The sequence below is a fragment of the Copadichromis virginalis genome, linkage group LG23 (genome assembly GCF_057382275.1).
Source record: "Copadichromis virginalis isolate Kocher_CV1m ecotype Utaka linkage group LG23, C_Virginalis_male_GT1.1, whole genome shotgun sequence".
Lineage (NCBI taxonomy): Eukaryota > Metazoa > Chordata > Actinopteri > Cichliformes > Cichlidae > Copadichromis > Copadichromis virginalis.
The window spans coordinates 44633529-44656877 of NC_140639.1; the positions used below are offsets into that span (position 1 = coordinate 44633529).

Genomic DNA, 23349 nt, shown 5'->3' on the forward strand with positions numbered 1-23349 from the left:
ACTTGAAGCATCTGAAACATTTAAAGTTTTGATTTTCATCAGGTTTTTAAAAAAATTATATATTCATATGGGATACCCAGACAATAGCAGCTGAAGAGACGGTGCTGAAAGGAGCTTACGTGATAGCACAAAGAGTAAGCACAAGCTGAAGCGTTGGAAGTATCACTTTAACCATAAGCGCTGTCCGTTTTTAAGCTAAGACAGAAGCTGAAGTGTCAATCGGATGTGTAAGCTCAGAGGGGGTTTAGATGTTATCAGAGCTAAACAATACTTGAGTTTTAATGCTCATTATCTTATGCTTGTGGAAAAGGACTGTGGCTTCATATAATATTCTTTTAAAAATAGTGAAAGAAGCTGAATATGAACTTTAATCAGTCAGAAGTAAACAAAGTGTTTGCTGATGGGACATTATTGTACACTGGTGTAAAAAAGGTAAAGATAAGTGTTAAAATAACGAATAGTGCTGATCACACTAAAGTCATCAGTGTGAGGTGCAATGAAAATCTTTTACAACTCAAAAACCTGATTTTAAAATGAGCTCCCCTTCATGGGTGTCTCCTAATGCGCCGCTGGATCTCTTTCAGTGCTGTTGCTTATGTTTCATTTGCATATTAAAAGGATGAAAGTGGTGCACATGGTGCGGGAAGATTATGTTATGCTACAGTCACGCATGGGGAAAACAGTGGTTAAAGACTGCAACACAACCAAACTTACTGTGACTGTTTACAATAATTGCTTCACTCATGGGGACCAGGACTGCAACCACTTGCAGTTAGTTGCCGTCTTCAAAGTGACTTTGGTGTCAATATGACAGTAAAAGATGCAAAATGATGCAGTTGGTTTGCTGTTAGTGATCATCAGTTTGAGCTGGGAATTGTGTTCGTGGTGAATTGGGGAAATTTCCCAAATCTGTTGCCTTCTACATACAAACAAGTTCACCTAAAGCAGGAATCCAAATTAACTCCTTTTATTCAGAATCCAGCATAACTTCATAGATTTAAAAATTCAGAATATCCTCCACACATAGTGACATAATTACTGCAGGACAGAAATTTAACTGAAAAACGACATAGGTACTCAGCAACCTTCCTTTTATACAGGCATACAACCAAGTCAAGTCCCTTACTGCAAAGAGATGTGCTGCACATGGGTTATAGTCAACACCACAGACTGACTCAGATTGATTGCAACATACTGGCATGTCTGTGTCTGTGGTTATAAATGTGCAGACCTTTGCCAGTCTGTCTCTGATTGCAGAGCCAGAACACGGTCCCGTGAGGCCCCTTGTTCAATTTTGTGATTGTGGTCACTTAGAATTTGAATGTTTCACATGCTCAAATTCAGGGCAACCAGTTAATCATTGCAACTATTTGCGGTCCAATAACTGAGCAACCATCACGTTATTCTTGTCGCAAGGAGGTTGTGCGTGCCCATGAGCATAATGGCAGGCGCACGTACCACAGTTCAGATAGTTTCTGCCTAACGTCTTCCCTGAGATGCCTTGATAATTTGGAGTAGGGCGGCTCAGGAGGTAGAGCGGGTCATTTTCCAATTGGAATTTTGGTGGTTTGATCCCTGGCTACTCCAATCTGCTTCTCAGAGTACCTTTGGGCAAGATACTGAACTCAGAGTTGGCCATTATGCATCCAGCAGTGTGAGTAAATGTCCCATTTAACTAATTCAAGGTTCATATACTACAAACCTTAGCATACACACCTCCTGATCTGATGCATCATCTTTGAACTTGAAAAAGTCCAGTTTGTTCTGAGTCATACTGGGAGACCTAGCTCCCATAATGATCCTCCATGTGAAAACTAGATCGTTTTTGTCTCAGGACAAATCTGTAAGTTACAGAAAGTGCATACAGTCGGTCCGAAGGGGACTTTCAGGGAGCGATGTTAAAATGGCAACTGCACTGGGATCAGTCCAGACATGCACAAGGAGACGACCTTATAGCCCAGTAGCACATGGGTTAGTATGGGTATCCGTTACATAAGTACACTAATATAACAAACATCTCATCTCTAAAAGTTTTACTATTGCAAACCCAAACACTGCAGCCTTTTCACTCTCCTTAGAGAGGCTGGAATGACACTAATGTTCCTCTTAAGTGTGCTGAGATATAAACACCGAGAGGGGCAAGCTGATTGGCTGAGCACAGCAGGGATTCTGCTGTTTTTACAACCACTTAAACCTGAGTGCTCCCAATCAGAGATTGGCGCGATCCCTTAATGTTAAAGCATTAAATATATGCAGGTTTATGTGTGTGTTTATGTACCCTTCCATCTCCTATCTTATAAAACGTATGTAATTTTAGAAGAGACGCAGGCACACGGGGAGGATTTAATGCTACTGTACCTAATGTGTGCGTGGTGCTGCAGTTCCTTTTTATGGTACAGTTCCTTTAAAACGGGATGTACAGCTAAGCGCGCATGTTCACGTTACACGTGTTCACCTGCACTCCTGCCAGCCTCGCATTCCCAAGGGCTCCATTCCTCACTCTGTGATGAGGATGTACCAAAGATGGAGAAGCATGTGTTGCGTGTGCGTTAGCTAATGGCGTTGCGGGAAGATGCACAGCAACAATGGAGCCTCCAGCTCATCTTTTCTGCCCCCACACACATGTGCTCCATTGTAGGTGGGGGGGTAATCTCACATAGCCCAGATAAGTGGGTCACTATTTGTGCAGGCAGCATATGTGTTTGTATTCATAAACACATCATGTTTTTTTCCACGTTTGCAGCTCTGCAGAGACGGTATGTGTAGGTAATATCTGCAGGAAGCGCGTGCGCGCGTGAGATGTAAAGCATATATTTATTCTGTACTGTGACAGAGGGTCCATAGGGGAGTTGGGTGTGGTGGTGGGGTTGCTAAGTAGTGGGCTGGTGGGCGGGGAGCTTTTCAGCCATTAGTACTGGTGACACAATGAAAGTGACAAGGCAGAAGGACCTAATTGCTCCCCTCTTGTCTTTACCGATCTGGGGCGAATTCTCAGTCCCACCCCTCGAGTGTGTTTGAGCGTCTCACAACAGTTTGACGCTGTCGCTTTCTTTCTTTGCTCCCACATTTCTCTCTCTCCCTCTTCCTTTTTATTCGTTTGCCCCAGGGTTGTTGATTTTTTTTGTTGTGTTTTTTCTTCGTAGACTTAAAAATAGAGGCTTGCCCCGACAAACAGGGCAGGGATGGATGAAGGAGGGGGAGGGAGGGCAGGGAGAAGTACATAGATAGAAATGTACACAGAGTGAAGGAAGGACAGCGGCGTGTGGTAAGAGCTCAGCGTCCGGTGGTCATTCTCCCTTCACTGTCTCCAAAGGTGATTGATGGCGGCGTGAGATTGTTTTACTAATTGGTGGCGGGCCTCCTCGTGTTCCCCGACCGGCTGCTGTTCAGCGCGCGTACAGGTCAAAAACTGTTCATTTGTCATTGCAGCTATCAACGACTTAATGTTTTTGTTTGTTTGTTCATGTCTAATACAGGAAATCGGCAATGTACTGAAAGGAGCTCTGGACCGACTTGCAGAAGACCCCCCTGCCAAGATGAGCAAGATTAACTTCAGGTAAGTGTGTGTGTGCAGGTGTCACTCTTAAAGGTAGCTTGGTGTGGCACAGGGATGGAGACTAGGATTACGACTCTTTTCTTTGTTTGACAGCCCGACACTATGACAGGATTAAACAGTCGTGTGTGTGTGTGTGTGTGTGTGTGTGTGTGTGTGTAACCCATTATGAGGTTGTGGGTGGGACAGTTGTTCATCTGTTTAGGCTGCAACAGAAGTGAGTGTGGGCCTGGATTATTGCATAAATGCAAATAACAGTTCAAATTTATTCTAGCAGATACACTGGTACTAATAATATTGCAGAGGAATATGAAAAGCCAAGATTAAAAGCTCATTAAAGAGTCTTTTTCAGATTTCAGATCTGATTTTAGATCTAAAAATAGCCCCAAGCTCAGTTTACAGCAGTGTTGCACAGCTGTGCTTGGAGTCTAGATGAAAAGGTAGGCTGGGGATATTAATGTTACACCTAGGGCTACTAATAATGTTTTGAATTAATACTTAATATCTTTATTTTACTTTTGATTAATCAGACTGTCAGTGTTTAGCACATTATCTGTAGATAATGTGGTGTCAGACACTGGCTTATGTCACTGTCAGCATACTGAGTATGATTAATTCAGTTAAGTTTGATTATAACTTCTTCCTGTGTGCCGTGCACTCCGGTCATCCCAGCAATCTGCATATCTGGTTTAGTTATAACCAACTCAAAAACCTCCAAAAACTGAATTATTGCTAAACTCGTGTTACGTCTGAGGTAATCGAGTATATCCGGGTAGGATCGCTCCTTCGATTCCTGAGAGCAACCAAGCACCGAGGCACCATTTAGTATCAGAAACCAGCGTATCTGTTGTCTCAGGTGTGATGACAGGGTGTAGCATTTAGGCAATCATTAAAAGAAAGAAGATTTCTAAAGATGTTTGGTTTCCCGTGTTAGCAGTGAGATAGCTGACAGGGTTAATTAGGCTGAGTTCAGCGCTTTCACAATTAGGTTAATTAAGTCTGACTAGGTGACACGCAATGATCTGGTAAGCACTGTGGACAGCAAAGGCCGTTTAAAGTTATTTCATACATTTAAGGGTGAGAGTTATATTGTCTCATTGTCTCAAGAGCCCACCGAGGGTCAGTCAGCACCAAGTTTCCAGGATCGGCACAAACATGTAAAAACTCCCTGAAGACACAAAACAACCATGAAGCGGGCAGACATCATTTATGGTAATTTGTGTCTCTGTCTGTGTACCTTGCAGATGTTTTGTGTCACACAGTGGTCAGGATGCATCACTTATTGTTGCTCGGGTTTTGGTATTTTTTGGCTAATGATGGTTGTTTTGTGTCTTTATGGAGGCGTGGCTTCTGGTGGTTTTGGTGTAATAATTCTGGGATAATCTGATCATGATTGGCCAAGCACTGCTGGCTGACCTGTAAAAGTCAAATGTGTGTGAGTGTGTGTACAGGTGAGTGAATGTACAGTATTCAGGCTTGAATAGACGTCTCACCGTGGAAGCATCCGCCTTTTTTTGTTTTTTGGAGTCATCACTTGCAGACGTCCGGCTCGACGGGAGTCATATCATCATTTTTCATCTTTCTCTGAGGCTGTCAGTCACAGTAACCATGGTAACAATTAAACCCTGCACCACAGCCCCTTCACCTGTCTCATCCAGGAAGGCCGTCACCCCGATTAGAAAATGGCTCTTTTCAGAGTCGCGGGCGCTCAGAAGGGAGGACTTGGCTGGAATGACAGATGGTGATTCTTCAGCGTTTTACAGTACAGTGGTGTCTTGACAGCCCCGTGATACAATGGAGGCACGGCTCTCACAGATAGTTTGCCATGGTAACAGATGGTTGGCAGTTGAAGACACCACGGTGAGCGAGCGAGGGCACATTTTCAGGAGTCCCGGCTGCGAGTGTGTTAGACACTCGGCCTCTGTCGACGTAGAGGAAGTCAACCAAGAGTGGGAGCTCCATCTGTCTCACTCCTCGTTGCTCTTTTCATCCATCCCACTGCTCCCCCCCCCCTCCAGTCCCAGCCCTCGCACCCCTCCCCAGTGGAATGACTGTGTTTGTTTGTGTTTGTGTCAGTGGGATGCTAAAATGGGTGAGCGGAGCTATTCTGCATATTAGCGTGCAGCGCTAACAAGCTACTGTTGCCTCTGATGAGCTTGTTTGTGCCACCGTTTGTTTTTTATATGAATGTAAATGGGCTAAAGCTGTGTGTGTGTGTGTGTGTGTGTGTGTGTGTGTGTGTGTGTGTGTGTGTGTGTGTGTGTGTGTGTGTGTGTGTGTGTGTGTGTGTGTATGCGTGTGTTTGTTTGTTTGTTTGTTAACCCCCCCAACACCGCGTGAATACATTTAGATCATGCAGGACTAGCTTTGTACCTGTGTGTTTGTATGATGCTAAACAATCCTGGCCTCATTGTGTACCCTCTCTGAAAGTAAATTCTCACGCCGTGTGTGCATGCGTGCGTTTGTGTAATTCATGGTTTGTGCACATCTGTAATTTAGATGTAACTGTGTTCTCTAATAGATGTAAATGCGATGCATATGTGTATCTGAATTTTCAATTTGGAGGAATGTGACTGATGGTGTTTGCGAGCGAGCGATGTAGCAATAAGAATGCAAATTGGATGTGTGTGTACAGTATGTGTGTGACCCTGGCAGAGGTTAACGAGAGCAGGGTGACAGTGACGGAGGAGTGCGTTGTAATGATCCCAGCTAGTCCTTAGGCTTGTGTACGTGCGTGAAGCACATAAAACTTGAACTTCTGTGCTTTTGTTCTCAGACTCGTTCTTGTGTTTCCTTTCAAATCCCACACACACACATAATTTTTCTTTTAAAAAACTTGTGACTTTTTGCCTTGTAACTTTTTTGCTATGTGGGAAACTTTTAAAGAAATGCAGATTCTGTTGTAGTCTAAACGATGGAAGACAGAATTATTATCTTGGATAATATAAGAACAAGGAGACTTCTTCTACCTCCAGATCTCCTTGAGTTTTAACACTTTCCTGGGCTCCTGTTTCATCTCACATCTGGTTTCATACTCGCCGTTATGTTCCAGGCTGTGTTCTGATGACCAGATGGCCTCATCTCACTGAGCCTGACTCTGCCAGAGGTTCCTTCCTGTTAAAAGGGAGTTTATCCTCCACACTTTTGTGCTCGCTCATAGGGGCTGATTGTTGGGGTTTCCTCTCCATTATTGGCTTTACCTTACAATATAAAGCACCTTGAGGTGGCTGCTGTTGTAATTTGGTGTTATATAAATAAAACTGAATTGAAATGAAAATATCCCTTGAAATAAGGACATGAAAGAGTCTCCCTTTCCCCTGCTACAGGCTAAAAACACAGCTGTGCTTTCACCCAGTGATGTCGGGTCAAAAGTACCTTTACTTTACAACTAAACAGATGTTTATTTGCTCGTTCGTAAAGTTTGGACGACTTCTTTCTGTGGAGGCAGAATCCACAGACTCACAGTGGACAAATGGCACACGCCTAATGAATGTAATGTAATATATTAGGCTTTGCTTCATTCTCCAGATGACTGAAGTCATGGTTTTACGTGTACACATAACTTTTTAAGAGGTATGGGGTGTTTGTGGCTCACTGTATTATTCAGAGGGCTGGCGGTTCAATTCCTGTTTGCCAAAGTATCCTCGGGAAAAATACTTCCATCTCAGGATGTGTTCATCAGAGTGTGAATGTGAGTGTGAGTGGGCGAATGAGACATGAAGCTCTTTGTGTGGAGCAGAAGAGTACTACATAAGAACCAATCAATTAAATCCATTTAGTTACAATAAACTAAGAGACTTGGTTTCCAAACGGACTTATAGTTTACAGTTTATAGTTACACACATTAGTAGCAATTAAGGTTTCAGTGACTTGTTTAACTACACTTGAGTATGCAGTTAGGAGGAAATGGAGATTTGCACACTTAGATGAGCCATGAGGATAAAATATTCAAAACTTTCCATTAATTAGATCTCTGTGTTTAACTGCAATTTATTTTGTAATTTTTCACAAACAATCTGGTCATGTTTTTGTGAGAAGAAAGCACACCACATCCATCCTATGTAGAGATGAGGTCCAGCAGGAGTCTCCCTGGACTGTGATGTTCACAGACGACAGGGTTATCTGTAGTTATAGCAGGAGCCTGGAGAGGTGGAGGTATGCTCTGGAGGGAAGAGGAATCAAACTCTGTAGACGTAAGAGAAAATACACGTGTGAATGAGAGGGAGATGGAAAGAAAGGTGAAGGGAGATGAGTTTAAATGCCTGAAAGCGATGGAGAGTGCCCAAGAGAGGTGAGGAACGGAGCGCAGGCAGGGTGGAGACGAGTGTCTGGGGCGATTTGTGACTGAAGGATAGGAGCAAAGAGTGAAAGGGAAGGTTGACAAGATGGTAGCGAGACTGCTGTGCTGTGTGGTTTGCATCACATCACAATGCACAACAATGAAATGACAAAAATAACATGACACACAGCAGTAGTACTGCTTTAAAAATAAGGACCTGTCACTTGTCATCCACATGTTAAAAATATCATTGTGGGTAACCTCCACTGTGTTTAGGCTTTGCTCTTTCAAACAAAAAGGTCAACAGTTTAATTTCCACTCTAAACCCATCTAGATAACAACTTTTTTCCACATCAGCAACAAATCTGGTGCCCAGAAGAACCAGATATACTCGAGATTAGTCCAAAGCATACAAATAAGTTTAAAAAAAAAGCAGTTTTAAACTTAAAGAATGCTTTTAATCTGCACGCACTAGTATATTAATTCCGTACTGTATTAATTTGGTGAAGACACGATCCATAATTGTGTTTATAAGAACAAACCTGCAGACAGAGATGGAGTTCTCTGATCTTCTCGTAGCGTGCAGGTCCCCCTCTCTCCTCTAGCCAATATCAAAAGCAGCCCTCTTCTTGTTTATCTTTAGTGGTATTGTCCTTGTTTATCTGCGGCTAAAAGCCACAGTTCAAGGCTCTGCAGAGATTATTAGAGAACCTCATTCTGTTTCATCTGTATCTGCTCCTCTATCTGTCTCTTTCTTTTATCTCCTGCTTTCTTCTTTTGTCCACCGGCTAGATTGGGTAGTTGAGAGGCAGGTAGATAAGGGGTGAAGTAGCCACCTGCGTCCTCAATCGCACACACCCCACACACAAAAACACACACACATAATTCAGATTTTTGGCAGGGCTACCTGTAAGCTAATTTGTATCCCTATCTGTGTAGCCTGGAGGAAAATGCAAATGGAAAGGTTGAGTGTGTGTAGCTTTTTGTTGTTGTTGTTGTTTTTTACTGTATCTGCGTTTTCAGGATTTCATGTCCCCGATTTGTGTATTTTTTGGCAGTAGTCTTACGAGGACAGTCGAGTTCCCTGGTGACCGTGGGCCCCTGGGTATACACGTGGTCCCATACTGCTCCTCGCTCAATGGACGGTAAGCTCACATAAACGCTCTCTTCTTCACATCCTCTCATAATCAAGCAGGCAGGCGCAAGGAAAGGCAGATGGCAATGTTGACTCATAAAAATGCAGAAGTTACTCGAATGTTGCCATGTAGTCATGCGTGTTTACCTCCGTGATTTCATATTGACTCCATACTGTATTTGTCGCAAGACCCCTTGGCCTCCACATTAAAGGCATCGAGGAAAACAGTCGGTCCAAGAAGGAGAATCTCTTCAAGGAGGACGAGTGCATCGTCCAAATCAATGATACACCACTGCAGGACAAGACCTTTGCACAGTAAGTAGGCCAGTGTGTGTGGGAGTGCAGTTTTTCAACACAGAAACCAAAATCAAAGCTAATATTTGATCTGAAACATGTACAGTGTATTAGATTTACTTAATAGTTTCAGCATGCAACCTATGTTTCATGCATGGGGATATGTTCTTAATAAAATAAACAGATTAACATCTTACAGGCAACACTGCTCAACGTGTAATGGCCTGCTCAGGTTGAGTGTCTGCGGGATGCGCCACAAGACGTCCAAGCCCCCATGCATCCATTCACAGAACTCAATGAGATCCTGGTGCCAGACACTAAAAGACGACCCTAGCGGGCTCATATCCCCCTCAGTGCGTCTGTTCTGGTCGCATGAGGATGTTTAATGTCATGGCTGAGCTTTTAACAGACATGGGAAATGGAGAGAAGCAAGGTTGAAATGGTTTGGACATGTGCAGAGGAGGGAGAGTGAATATAGTGAGCAAAGGATGTTAAATATGGAGCTGGATGGCAGGGAGAAAAGAGGAAGACCACAGAGGAGATTCATGGATGTAGTGAAGGAGGACATGTAGAGGGGTTGGTGTGACAGGAGGATGCTTGAGGTGAGCTAGAGGCAGATGTTCTGCTGTGGTAATGGGGGGGGTCGTCAGATGTCGTCTTTTTGGAGGAAAGAGTTAAAGGATTTGCATCAGCTGCTCCAGAAATGGGTTTTTAGCCACCTTGAAGACGTTGGTTGCCACCAGGTGGGAATTGCATTACTTGCTTAGACGGTGACAATGGTTGCTCGCGTTTGTTGATGTTGCTTATCTTTAGCTCTCCTCTGAGAATATCCACAGGGCTAAAGGAGACGTAATTAAACCGTGGACCCAGACTGTGGAGGATCTTAAAAGCTTACTGAACAGAGCAACTCCCCCTTTCCCATTTGTTTCCCCTCGTCTATGTTTCCCTTTCTTTCTCCATTCTTCTTCTTCCGGACCTGGCTCCTGTGAGTTTTTTGTTTGCTGTTTGCTTAATCCGTCCTTATGCGCTTTGGTTTTGCTGATTGTCTGATTATTCTTTTGCTCAAATGGCAAAAATGAGTGTTCCAGGTGATTCCATTTGGCAGAAGATTGTAACCTTGTTGCTAGGAAAAGACGAAAAGATTTTAAATTTATTTGTTAACATCATCCAAATTGGATCTGAGGCGGATCGGCTTATCCTGACACAACCCAAGACATGTGGTGTATATGTGTGCGTGTCAGGGATGTGATGAGGAGCTAAAAACGTAAAAGCAAAAAAAAAGTGTGTGTGTGTGTACTCCCACTCATCCTGTCACCACTATAACGCTGTAGAAATACCCCAACTGTCACTCACTTTGCTTCCTTTATTAACCAGACAAATCCTTCACATTCTCTGCTCTATCCTATCTCACACCACATCTGCTCTACCGATGGCGTATTTTTTTGTCTCTGTATTATTCTATTTTTTTTTTCTTCTCATGTTTTCAGCGCACACACTTCAAACTCCTGTCCGTGTCCTTTCTGGGTTTTTTCCCCCGTCCTATATCTCTTTCTGAATGGGTCAATTTAACTGCATCTCACTCTGTTCTCTGTTTTGTGTGAATGTGGGGCTGATAGTGGTCTATTAGAATAGAATAGAATAGCCTTTATTGTCATTGTACAGAGTACAACGAAATTGGAGTGCCACTCCCTTGGTGCAAGTTTCAATAATAAATATAAATGTAAAATATAAAAAGTACAAAAAAAAAAACAATCGTAAGTACTCAAACAATAGTATGTACAAGTAGTACAAGTACAAGTATTAAAGCTGGAATAGGATCCTGCTTCAAGGTCTCACCATCTGATAGGGACCACAGTGTCCCAAGCCAGCTGGAGGAGTCACTGTTGTTAATCCAAACTATAATACAGCCCTTTAGTGAAGCACAAGCCTCATTCACCCTCTCCTTCTTTGCTTTCCAATTCTGTGTTCTCTTTCTTTCTGTGTTCAGCCTCACTTTTGAGTTCTCCTTTGTTGGTTTACAGGTTTGTAATGTTCCACAAAGCAAAGAGAGAGCGATTAAAGTTGTCATCTTGTTTTTTTTACTTTTCCTAAATTATCCTTGTCTCCCTCTCTAGGTCTCAGGAAGTGTTCCGCCAAGCTATGGGCTTGCCTTCAGTGCATGTGGAGGTTCTTCCTGTAGCCAACAAGTCACGCTATGAGAAAAGCTTCATAGGTCAGCTTTTCACCAGCGACAGCAAAGACTCGTCTACCAAAGGCAGTCCAGTGGTGACGCGCACTAAAGCCGACCCCAAGCCAGAACCCAAACCAGAACCTAAAATGAACACCAGGACAGATATGAGGCGACCAGACGCACACACGAAGACCCCAGAGCCAACTCTGGTAAACTCACAACCGGTGGAGTCTGTTCAGTCTGTGTACGGCTCTTTAGAGAGAGCGTCTCCCACGTCCACAGCCAGGGCTGCGAGCTCGTCTCCGACAACTTGGCCCCGCAGTGAGAGCCCACTGGCCAGTAGGAGTCCTGCTTCCGCCAACATGTCTAACCTCACAGGAAGGAAGGGTGGCAAGAAGATGAAAATTGACTTGAAGAAAGGTAAATTTCTTATATACATGTGTTGTATTCACTGATGATCATCATGTTCCATCATTAAGTTTTTTTTCTCTCTCTCCCCCATCACCCCCAACCGGTCGTGGCAGATGCCGCCCCCCCTGAGCCTGGTTCTAAGGTTTCTTCCTGTTAAAAGGGAGTTTTTCCTTCCTACTGTCGCCAAAGTGCAATTTTGTTGGGTTTTTTTCTTTACCAGGCAATATAAAGCCCTTTGAGGTGACTGTTGTTGTCAATTAGTGCTGTATGCATTGAATTGAATTAAGCTAAGGATGTTATGTTTCTCCAAATCCATGGTGTATAAGCAACTCCTTGATTATTTGAATTAGGTCCTTATTGTAAATATCTGATTGAAGTGCAGACTTTCAGCTTTAATTCAAGAGGTTTTATAAATAATTTTGCAGTAACTGAGCAGGAATTACATAAACTTTTATATACACAGCCCCTGTTTTCAGAAGCTTCAAATTAGTTGGACATTTAATTGACAAGTAGTTTCATATCCAGCTGAGACCTGTTGTTTTGCTACTTCATGACAAATGAAGCAAATGTGAATCTGAAGTTGAAGGATGAGGTTTAAACAGATGTCTGTGTATGTGAGGTCACTTAACACCCGTCTTTGGGCTGAAACACCAAAATAAACCAGACAACCAAATCTTAGTTGACTAAATCAGCTATCTGGTTCATTCTTAGAAAGGACGAATACGTCAGTTCAGCAACACTTAGATGGTGAAAAAAATGAATAAATCATCATCTAACCAAGTCAAGACCAAGAACACGTATCATTGTCGAGGTCTACGCTCAACTGATGCCTTCATGAATGGGAATAAAGAGGTTTTACAGCCAGATTAGACTTTGCCCAAAAATTGTGAGCTGTGTATAAAAAACGGTGCTGCAGGTGGTGCAAAGAGGCAAATTATGATCTCTGTCTAACAAATTATGGACCAGACTGTTAACTATGTATTTCTCAACAAAGTTGAACCCACAGCTCAGCAGTGTCTCAGACAGCTACAGCGATTCAGCAATCCCTCGGTTTCTCTGCTCCTCACTGATGTTGAGCTGTTGCACTTCATGCGACTTGAAGTTTTCTTATCTTAAAATGGCCTTTCCACAGCTCTGTTAGCAACCTAACGAGTCCATCAGCAGTAGCAGCAAAGTTGAGAGGTAACAGCCTATGGGAAGATGGATCCTTGACTGACGACCGCTTCTTTTGTATTGTGGATTCAGAGCCACTGGACCCCTGTGAAAGACTCTGACTCAGTGTTTTTGTTCAGGATTTCTCAGGCTCTGCTACATTGATACTATTCATTATTTGTGAGGCCTCCATCTTCACAAGTGCAGTACAAAAATACTGGAGTTTTCCCATTTATTTTGCCATTGCATTCTCCTTTTAAGGACTCTTGACTGCTCGTGCTTTTTTTAAAAAAAAGCTTTTATTCTCCAGATTTGTTAAAGTCAAAGCGGCTCACTTAGCCCTGGATGTTGTTCTCACCAGTGACACAATTGATTGATTTTTATCACATTCAGACTCCAATAAAATTGCCGTCCACTGTGGTTAGCTTTAATATTTCACTATGAAGATTTTTTTCATTTTTCCAATTCCTCAATAATGACTCAGAGCTGTCTAGTTGTTACGCCCGTAGGTTTAAAGCTAGACTGACTCAGTCTGGCATCTCAGGCACCTCATCTCTTATCCCTCAGTGCTGAAGTGTTGATAGCATGGGAATGGGTTCTTATGACTGTGAATAGGGTCTGTTCTAGCAACCTGTAGTGTTACGGGGCAGTGAAAAGATAGCTGTAATTGGGCTACATGCACACACACACACACACACGTGTGGTATCCAGAAAAAAAGGCAAGACCTCCAGATGACAGGATAGAAGAAATTGGGCCTCACACTTTCCAGCTCAAAGCCCATTCACGACTGTTTTATTGTTAGTTTCTTCGTTTTTCCATCACACTTTTCTTCCCCATTTCTCTTCACCCTCTTTTTGTTAGATTTTTTTTTTCTTCCCTGGCTTCCCCGTCTATCCCTTTCACCTGATGCAAGATCAGAGCAGAGGATATTATGGGGTTTCTAACACCCTCTCCCTCGGCAACAGTCTCCTTCTCTCCGTGATTGACAGGCGGTGAGGTTTAGGTGCGCTAATGTAGGGCAGGCAGAGGCTTAGCTCGGAGACCAGATAGCATCGCTCACCGCCTTTAGTATGCCACGGCGGCTTTGCTCTCCCTACACACACACACACACACACACACACACACACACACACACACACACACACACACACACACACACACACAGAGTGTGGCACATTTCACTCATGGCTTGGGGCTTGTGAGGCCGTGAAAAAGGGAGAGGGCGGAGGCTCTGGGGGATGATGGTTCATGCATGTGTGTGTGGGCTCAGAAAACACACACACACACTTGTAAATGAATACACACAAAGTAAATGTAGGCTCAAAAGCACAAGGAAAATCTTTGTGGAAATCACATCGCAACCCCTGGGGAGAAAGCTAGAGAAGGGAATAATATCTCTCTGGTTTTTCTCTGCTCGTCACTCTTTTTTTTTTCCTCCACCTCCACCTTCGTTCCATCTTCTTCCTCTACCTCCCTTCATCAGCCACCGTTCGGCCTGCTCACACGTGAAATTAAAGACAGAGTCTGTCTAATCCGGCTAGGAGAGAAGCCGGCTCCCGGGGGCTCAGAGGCTGAGCCAGGCAACTAACCCCCATAGGGAAACAGGCACTTAAACAGTAGTTAATGGGGAGAAGACGCAGACTGCAGACAGAGTTCAGGAGAGGAAGAGAGGGGAGAAAACTTGGAGAAGGAGAAAAGTGAAAGACTGGGATGATGAGAGGGAAATTCAATTAAAATGAAATTAAAAAGTCATAAAATTTGTAATTAAGTCTCATTTTCAGGAGCAGAGACATCCCCCGTGCACAGTGTGACTCATGTTGCCTCTTTCCCACAGGCTCTGAGGGTCTGGGTTTCACCGTGGTAACAAGGGATTCATCTGTCCAAGGGCCGGGGCCCATCTTGGTGAAGAGCATTTTGTCGCGAGGTGCAGCAGTGAAGGATGGACGCCTACAGCCAGGAGACCGCATCCTGGAGGTAAAACACAGGTTTTTATGAAGATCATCCAATGTGTGCGAAGTAGAGCCGAGACCTGTCGTTATCAGCAGGAAGTTTAACTGTCTCTGGATCACACGGTGTGCAACGTGTACTCAGGGTGAGCCTGCTCTCACCTGTGGAAAACACACCTGCCAATTCTGGTATCTTATGGCAAATGCCAGTTGCCGGGCAGTGAGTGCAAGGCCCATTAGGATATTTTGGTCCCTGATACTGATTGTTTGGTCAGAGACATTCACACCAGCATCCTATCCGAGGTCATTTTGTAGCTCTAGCAGTGCTCATCCTGTTCCTCCTTACACAAAGGAGCAAACACTGGTCCTGATGATGGGTTAAAGGTCTTCTACGGCCCTGTCCAGCTTTCCTAGAGTAACTGTTTGTCTCCTGAAATCTGTCTCCTGTGCTGGGAGAAACGGCAAGCCTTCAGGCAATGGCACATATTGATGCACCATCCTGGAGGAGCTGGTATACCTGTGTAACCTCTGCCAAATGCAAAACTAGGTTAAAAAAAACAGTCAGAAAAGATGAAGAAGGAAAAAAGTCAGTGACCTCTAACTGTAAAAACCATTCCTGTTTTAGTGGTCGTCCCATTGTTGTCCCTTTAGTGCACCTGCTGTTAGTTTCATTAACACCAAAGCAGCTGAAACTGATAAACAGACTCCAACTGCTACTTAACTGACCAGGTCAATATCCCACAAGTTCAACTGACTTGATGCTTTTAATGTTTTTGAGCAGTGTTTCCTTTTAATTAGAGCATATTTTTTAAAATCTGCTTTTCTGATAACCAAACACTTATTTTATCAAACAGCTAGTGTTTATGATTTACAGCAAATTATTTTGTGGACCCCATGGCTGTGTGTCACAGATGCCATTTTGAGAACCCCTAAGCTAGACCGATATAGCCAAGCTATCGCAGAGAAACACAAGAACATATGTTTTATTTTCATTTTGGAGAACCAGCCCACACACAGAAGCATCTCCATCTGATCCTCTGTTACTTTCATTCGATACGTGTTAGTGGAGCACTGCCAGTGGATAATACACTAAGCTTTAATCTACTCCTGTTTGTGTGTTTGCCTTTTTTCCCCGTCTCGTGTGTGTTTGTGTGTAGGTAAACGGAGTAGACATGACAGGCCGTAGCCAGGAGGAGCTGGTGGCCATGCTGCGCAGCACCAAGCAGGGAGAGAGCGTGTCTCTGGTGGTGGCTCGGCAGGACGACATGTTCCTGCCTAGGGAGCTGGTAAGAGAGCGTGAATACGCAAAAACGCAGCATCCACACAACGTCCCTTCACTCTTCTTTGTTGATCACTTGCTTTCTCTGGTGGTCTCTGCTTCATCCCTACATTGTGACATTTTCCCTTTCTTTTCCTTTCAAAGGAGCAAATCCTCTTCATCTTGATTTTTTTTTTTGCACCACAGACACACAAACACACCCGGAGCACGAGCTCTGGCCTTCCTGTTCCTCTCTGGTTTGTTGACACAGTGATGCCAGAGGAAGTCACACACACGCTCAGACACACAAGCCACAGCGGGGCCCCAGAGGAAACGCGCAAGTGTGTCCATGCTTGTCGGCACGCCCCGGGTGTTAAGTGACCGTTTACCTGTTGCGGCCGGCGGGGTCAGAAGCCGGCACAATGTGACCGAGCCTCACAAGGGACATCTTATCAATAAACACACACAAAAAGCCAGCTGGCCCCTTGAAAGTCACTCGCTCTGCGTAAATGATGTTTTCGCCTGTTCTCTCCTTTCTGTCCTCTGGTTATTCTGATTATTCCCTTCCCATTACTTCAAAGCACTGTGAGAAAGACGCGCGGGGGCTTTGTAGTGACTGATGCATATTCACACCTAGGCGAGCTGCGCACACTTAAACTCCCGAACACCTAGACCTTGATATAAAACTCACGCGCACACACGCGCGCGCCGAACACATCGCACATCTTTAAACAGCTAAGTTGCTGCTTCCGAAAATAGTTTGCCCTCATTAATGGCCCAGCAGTCTTGGCATAACAAGTGCACTTTGAAGAGACTCTACAGTCTTCATCTAACACTTGCTTGTATTTGTGCATTAGAGAGAGACTTAAAGAGTTGGGGAGGGAGGGAGGGAGGGAGGGGGGGCCTCTCACTCCTGTATCTGTCGAAGTTGTTGAAGTTGTTGGTGCCCCGTGAGATCTGGCCCTTATCTCCAGCACAGTCCTCCACCTCAAAGACATTTTGATGTCCCCTAAGCGCGCACGCACACACACTTAGAGATAGACTCACAAAGACACTACACACACTCTCTCTCTAGTGGTTCTATTGATTGACTTTAGATGTGCAGACTCCTCCCCACTAAAAACAAAAAACATAAATACGCAGAAGCGGAAAGAACTGCAGAGAAAAAGTTTGCAGTTAAATGCATGCAAATGAGCAAACGCACACTTAAACACACAATGCTACAGGACACACCTCCCACCTTCCTGCGCTCTCCTTAATGATACTGGATGTTTCCAAATGCTTGTACTGAATTACTGTGGAATTTCGTGCCGGTGGTCGGATATCAAGAAGATGCAGACACATTAAAAGTGCCCGTCTGCCTCTTCCATCCTAAGGATGTGTTTGAGTGCCTGCCCGACTAGTGATTATTTTTCCATGCTTTAGAGGCTTTAACGTCTTGTAGAAAGCGTCCTTATGCATCCACACAGCAAACATTCGTGTCTGTAGTTCAGCACAGCGGCTTTACATCCAGCAGCTGCTGAGGTTAATTAGCCGAGTCCATCGACCAGCATCATATTGCTGCTGCAGGTAATTCGTCTGCATTATGAGCTTTTGTATCTATCAAAGCTCATTTTGCTCTTGAGCAGAAACATTTTTGTTCAGCTGAAAATGCCCGTCTCTACATTTATCTGTCTGTCTGCTCGGTTCAAGGATCACTTAAGGAAAGCGCGTTTGCGTGCGCTTGGTCGATGATGCGATGTTATGTGAAACCTGAAAACAGGTTAAGGACTTTGTGTTGTTTGTGCTGGATTTTGCATAGATGCGGCATGGAAAACACTCGAGTATCCCTGTCAGAGCTGTACAGTGAGTTGAAAGGATAGATTAGTGCACAGATAGTGTGTCCTTGTATCCAGAGTCTGACTGAAACTGACACTGAAACAAAGGTTCAAGGAAGCCATTTTACACTACTTGTAAAGCTCAGATATGTTTAAAGTGTAAGAAAAACTGCTTGGCTCCCCTTATGACCCTGTTCTCTCTCAGTGCTTTTATGAAAGAACCTCTTTGGAGTATGAAAGTATCTTATATCACTGTTACACCCAGTCTGTGCCGTGTTTTTCTCCTGGTAGCCCGATTTCTTCGGAGCTCCCGGAGTTAGTGTCAAATGTCCGAGGTTTGAGCTCAAACGGAGTCTGAAGGAATTTGTATTACAGTGTTTCTTTGTGACCTTCAGCATTCCATTCATTTCATTCACATTAGAAATCGAAAGCATTTGGAGGCCTTACAAAATGTTCATGGTGCACATTTTCAAATTTCTCTTCTCGGATTAGATTTCAGGGAGTTTTTTTTCTCTTGCGTGGTACAAAGACAGCTTCTAGGGGAGGAAATCGACGTAAGAGAAGCTCACTGTATTTATGTAAATGTAGAGGAGTCTGAGCATTGAGCAACTTAAAACGGGTGAAGTGTTTGCTTCTTTATTTTTCTAGAAGTTCATCGTAAACAGTGTATCCCCCAGCTGTAATACCTGCTGCTTTTCATGCCTTTTAGCACTAAAACTAATCCTAACAATATATAGCCACTGGATTGTTTAGGTTTGCTGGTTTGTGTTTAAACCCATAGTGGTGCTTGATGGAATATCCTTAGTGTCAGGGTGTAAGTAGTGGAGTAGTGCACAAATCCAGTTTTTCAGGTGAAGTGATTATCAATATAGTGTCTGTAGTTCAGTACAGTGGTTTTACATCCAGTGGTTGTTGTTTTCATCTGCAGCTAATTTATATTTGGTTTTATGACTCAGAGTGTCAGTGACAGGTCTAATCAGAAATAGCCTGTAAAGGAGGAGCTGGGGTGGAGGTGGGTTGCAAATTGGCTTGCATGTCACAGCAGGCCTGACCAACGTAGGCCATGTCCACACTAATAAGTTTTCCTTTGAAAACGCATCTTTTTCTCTTTCGTCCTTTCGCCTTTCGTCCACACTGAAGCAGCGTTTTTGGTTAAGGAAAACTGAGCTTTTTGAAAACGCTCTCCAAGGTGGATACATTTGAAATTTAGACTGCAAAAACAGAGGCTTTTGAAAACAATGATGCATTTTAGTCATATGATGCAGTCATGTGACCAGTTCAACTAAGGTGGCGGACGGCATTGTACAGCAGTTGTTCTATTTGCTCCCAATTTTTACAGCCCTATTAAAGATTTGTAACAGTTTGTACATAGCTCCAGATGCTCCAGATAAACCTCGACGTTCCTCCTCGACGTGTCAAAGAGACGGAAAGTAAACAAACGGCTGACAGAAATGACGCAGGTCGAATAGTTTTCATGCGTGCGCACTACAGGAACGTTGCGTTTTCAGGGTGGATGAAAACGATAGTGTGGACGCAGAGCGTTTTTAGACGAAAACGCCGTTTTCAAATTTATCCGGATTAGTGTAGATGTAGCCTTAAAGATTGCATCCTACATGCAATTAGTCAGGAGGATGCTTTCAGCTGATCCATCAGCTGATGTGGGCTGACACTGAGAGCAGCTGATCTGTCGGTCCATAAGGCCTCACTGACCTAATGCGGTGCTCACTTTGTGCCAGAACTTCAATGTCTTTGTGAAATTTGGTAGAATTCATTACTTTCAGGAGGCTGCACGTATGCACGCATAAAAATTAATCAAATTTAATTGAAATTAAACAAGTAAGGCCTTGACTGAGGCACACGGGGAGGTTAGAGGTCAAACCAGCTGTGGAGCAGCTGATCAGGGTCCAGTGTTTTGCCAAGGGGCACTTCAGCAGAGCAGGCACTTGGTGGCACAGCAAGTTGAAGCGAAGCATGACACTGCAAGTCTAGTTTTTATACTCCCCGTGCGACCGCTGCCAACCCATAAGATTCTCTCCTCCGGTGCTCATATAGTCTGTTTTATCTCGCTTGTACAAGTAAAGTAGACTTTTAGAGGAACTGGCTGAACTGCTGATTGATTAGTTTCAATGGAGGGAGGGGAGTAACTGATGTTTCATGAGCAGCGTGCGGTTCTGTGAAAGCGCTCAGCGGCGCTGGGAGGCATGCTGGTCTGTTGTAGTCAAAAGAATAACAATAAAGCGTGTGAATTAGCCTCCTTATTAGGATACAAAAAAGCCGTCGATTTTCTACCCCATCTCCTGCACCAGCGCACACTCTCTGAGTAATTAAAAAGTGATAACTTCTAATCACAGTTTCATTCCTGTCAGCATTTCTGCATCTCCTCCGCTCGGCGCGCTCATTATTTCACGGGGCCTCGTTTTGTTTCGGGGCGGAGATTAGAGAGTTGCTTTGTAATGTTTTTTTTCTGTTTTAAGCGGGTTTTTGTCAAGAGCAGGATATATATGTGTGCGTGAGAGAAAGTGTGTGTTTGTCATGCCAAGGACAGGATGGGGGGGTCACTCTGCACATGGCTGACCCACTCCTGCCACCAAGCCCAGGGCCAGCTCACAGGAAAAAGCAGGTTGTGAGGAGAAAAATAACTTTGCTGTGTTGCTGTTGTCTTTTTCATCAACTTGGCCTCTTTGGCTGTCTTCTTTTTATTTGTACACATCCCGTCATTCTTCCTTCTCTTTTTATTTTCCCTGTCTGGAGCTCTTCACGCCGTTCCAGAATTATCCCCCAATCAGTCATTTTTTATTTTCCTTTCTCTTCATTGTGAGGTAAAGGTGTAAAGCGGCGAGGAGGCAAGACATTAAGGCGATTAATTGGCAGCTCCATCGTCGGCGTCAAGCGCGGCGAGATCGCATCTTAATTGAATGTCGCTCTCACCGCTAATCCCCCCGCTTTGAAACCCCCCATTTAGAAATCCTCAGCGACAAAAGGCTCTGTGTGTAATCGCCGTGTGTCACCCCTCCTCCTCCCCTCATCTCCTCTTTGCCTCCCGCCCTGGGGTAAGAAAAAGCTCCTTTTTTTTCCCCTCATTTGGGTGTTGAAGAGGGTGGCCTCACTCCTGACTAAAAGCTTGTTAAAGATCCATTGCTGAGGGCTAACAGCGGAGGGGAGAGGCAAGGGGCCCCACTCGCCTGGAGGATGCCATTTGCCCCCAAGGAACGGGCATTAGCGGGAATATCAGCGATGTGTGGGAGTGGGTTTGCGTGGTTGGACCACTACTGAGAATCACTTGGTTGTGTAAATAAATATAAATAAGCAGTGAGTTAGAATAAATAAACATCTTGTTTTAATAACTTCTCAGTGTCTTTTTTTCAAGAGCCTGCTGTGCTCTGATGTGTCCACCTTCACCTCGTGTGTTATTGCAGTTAGATCACAGAGGTATTTAAAACCTCCCAGGTTGCCACCTGAGTCTTCTCAAGTGTCTCTCAAGCAGAAAGAAGCAGATTGTCTTTGTAATGCCTCTGGTTTTGAGTAGCAGCACTCTGAAATGCCTTGTTGATAAAAATAAGCCCCGACTGAAAATCTCAAATTATACTCGAGCAGAAAATAGATTCTGTGACTTTTGAAGGTTGGGTTTTGCTCGTTATTCGTATCGTGGAACTGATTATGAGCACCGAGTTAAAGATGTGTAACGATAAAGCTATCGTTTCATTTTTGAATGTTTTGTGCAGATTGGGGTACCTCTGTAGGCCAGAATGTAAAATGAAAACGCAGAAATGACCCTATTTCCGATTTGAAGTCTCCTCTTAACTCAAACACATTTTTACGTACTGTCATTTGAGTGCAGCCTGATGTATGTGCAGAGTTTGAGACCAGCGAGCTGTTGGCCCATCAGAATGAGAAATGTTTCTAACTCACCTTAAAGTTTACTTCATGCAAGAAAATGATGTGACAAGAGTAATGGAGAAACTGGAAATTTTCAGTGCACGTGCACTGAAAACGGAATTTTCCGTGAGATAGGAGAAGGAGAGCTCTTGACCTCACCAGGGAGATGAGGGCAATTCTGGGCTAATCTACTCTGAGGTGGGTCTTGAACATTTTTGAACTGAGGTTTCTTTAACCTCTGTTTTCAAGACTGGAAAATGAGGTGTGAGAGACCTGACCTGAATTAGGGACATTGCAGTTTGATAAGAAGTAAGTCCTTATTACTGGGGTTTGCTAATAGTTGTAGTGAGAGCACTAACAGGGACTGGAAAGACGGAGCTGTCTCATTCGTTGGCTCCCTGTAAAATCCAGAGTGGAATTTCAAATCCTTCAAATCCTTTTCCTCACATACAAAGTCCTGGATGATCGGGCCTCATTATATCTTATCATCTGGATCAGGTTATAGGCTCAGGCTGCTAAACTACCTCCACTTTCCTCTCCTGTGCATGTGCTGCTATTGTCTTCAACTTTGTCGTCTCTCTGCCAAAGTTTGTGCTTTGTCTGGTTTGTTAGTCACCTCCCTGTGCTCTTCTCTCGACTCCCACTCCAGCTGGTTGCAGCAGTGAGCTGGTTATTTATTTCCACCTACTGTTGCAGATCTCTTGCTCATACTGGATTGTCGGGTTCCTAATGTCTATATTGTTGTGGGGTTTTTGGCCTCGAGATGACTGCTGTTGTAACTTGGTGACGTACAATGAAAATGAGCTGAATAAATCCCAGTCAGCTTGCCCACCCGGTCCTCTGCAGGGGTGGGCAGTATTTACTTCATCAAGTCAAGAGTCAAGTCAGCTTCCTCCCACCATCCAAACACATGCGTGTCAAGTTAGCTGGTGATTTACATTGGCTGTAAGTCTGAGTGTGAGTGCATCCAGTGCATACCTTTCATCATGTGACAGATGGGATAGACTCCAGCCCCTCTGAACTGGATAACTGGAAGAAGATGAGAAACAAATAAGGATGAAATCAAAGGCAGCCATCGTATATTCACATGGAAAAAAAGTGCTGACCGTTTCTTTTTCCAAAGACGACACAGGATGCAAATGCTTATTAATTCCCACCTCTGTCTAATTCTTCTTTATATTGTGATGAAACTATAAGTGCTCTAGGTTTGCTGTACTGTACAGTGCATGCCACTTTGAAACCCTCCTCCAACTGAGCTCATCTTTGTTTCTGATTTAATCAAGGGCATATCTGATGACAGTGATGCCTGCTGTATTTGTTACTGGTGTTTCTCTCAGGTGGTCCCAGAGCTATAACACTTTTAATTAAAAAAGAAGAAGAACTTGATAACACCTCTTTGTAAAGCAGCCTACAAGTAAGCTGAATTTGAGCACCTGAAAATAGGTGACTGTTTTTAT

At 43.9% G+C, this 23349-nt stretch overlaps 1 protein-coding gene across 1 annotated transcript in view; it reads left to right on the forward strand.

The window, feature by feature from the left end:
• Positions 1-23349, forward strand: part of pard3ba (par-3 family cell polarity regulator beta a) — a 210138-nt gene that overhangs the window by 57359 nt on the left and 129430 nt on the right. Inside the window, exons 5-10 of the mRNA XM_085449975.1 lie at positions 3477-3556; positions 8891-8977; positions 9157-9282; positions 11376-11851; positions 14830-14969; positions 16099-16227. Of these exons, the coding sequence (XP_085306101.1) occupies positions 3477-3556; positions 8891-8977; positions 9157-9282; positions 11376-11851; positions 14830-14969; positions 16099-16227 (1038 nt within the window). The remainder of the gene's footprint in view (positions 1-3476; positions 3557-8890; positions 8978-9156; positions 9283-11375; positions 11852-14829; positions 14970-16098; positions 16228-23349) is intronic.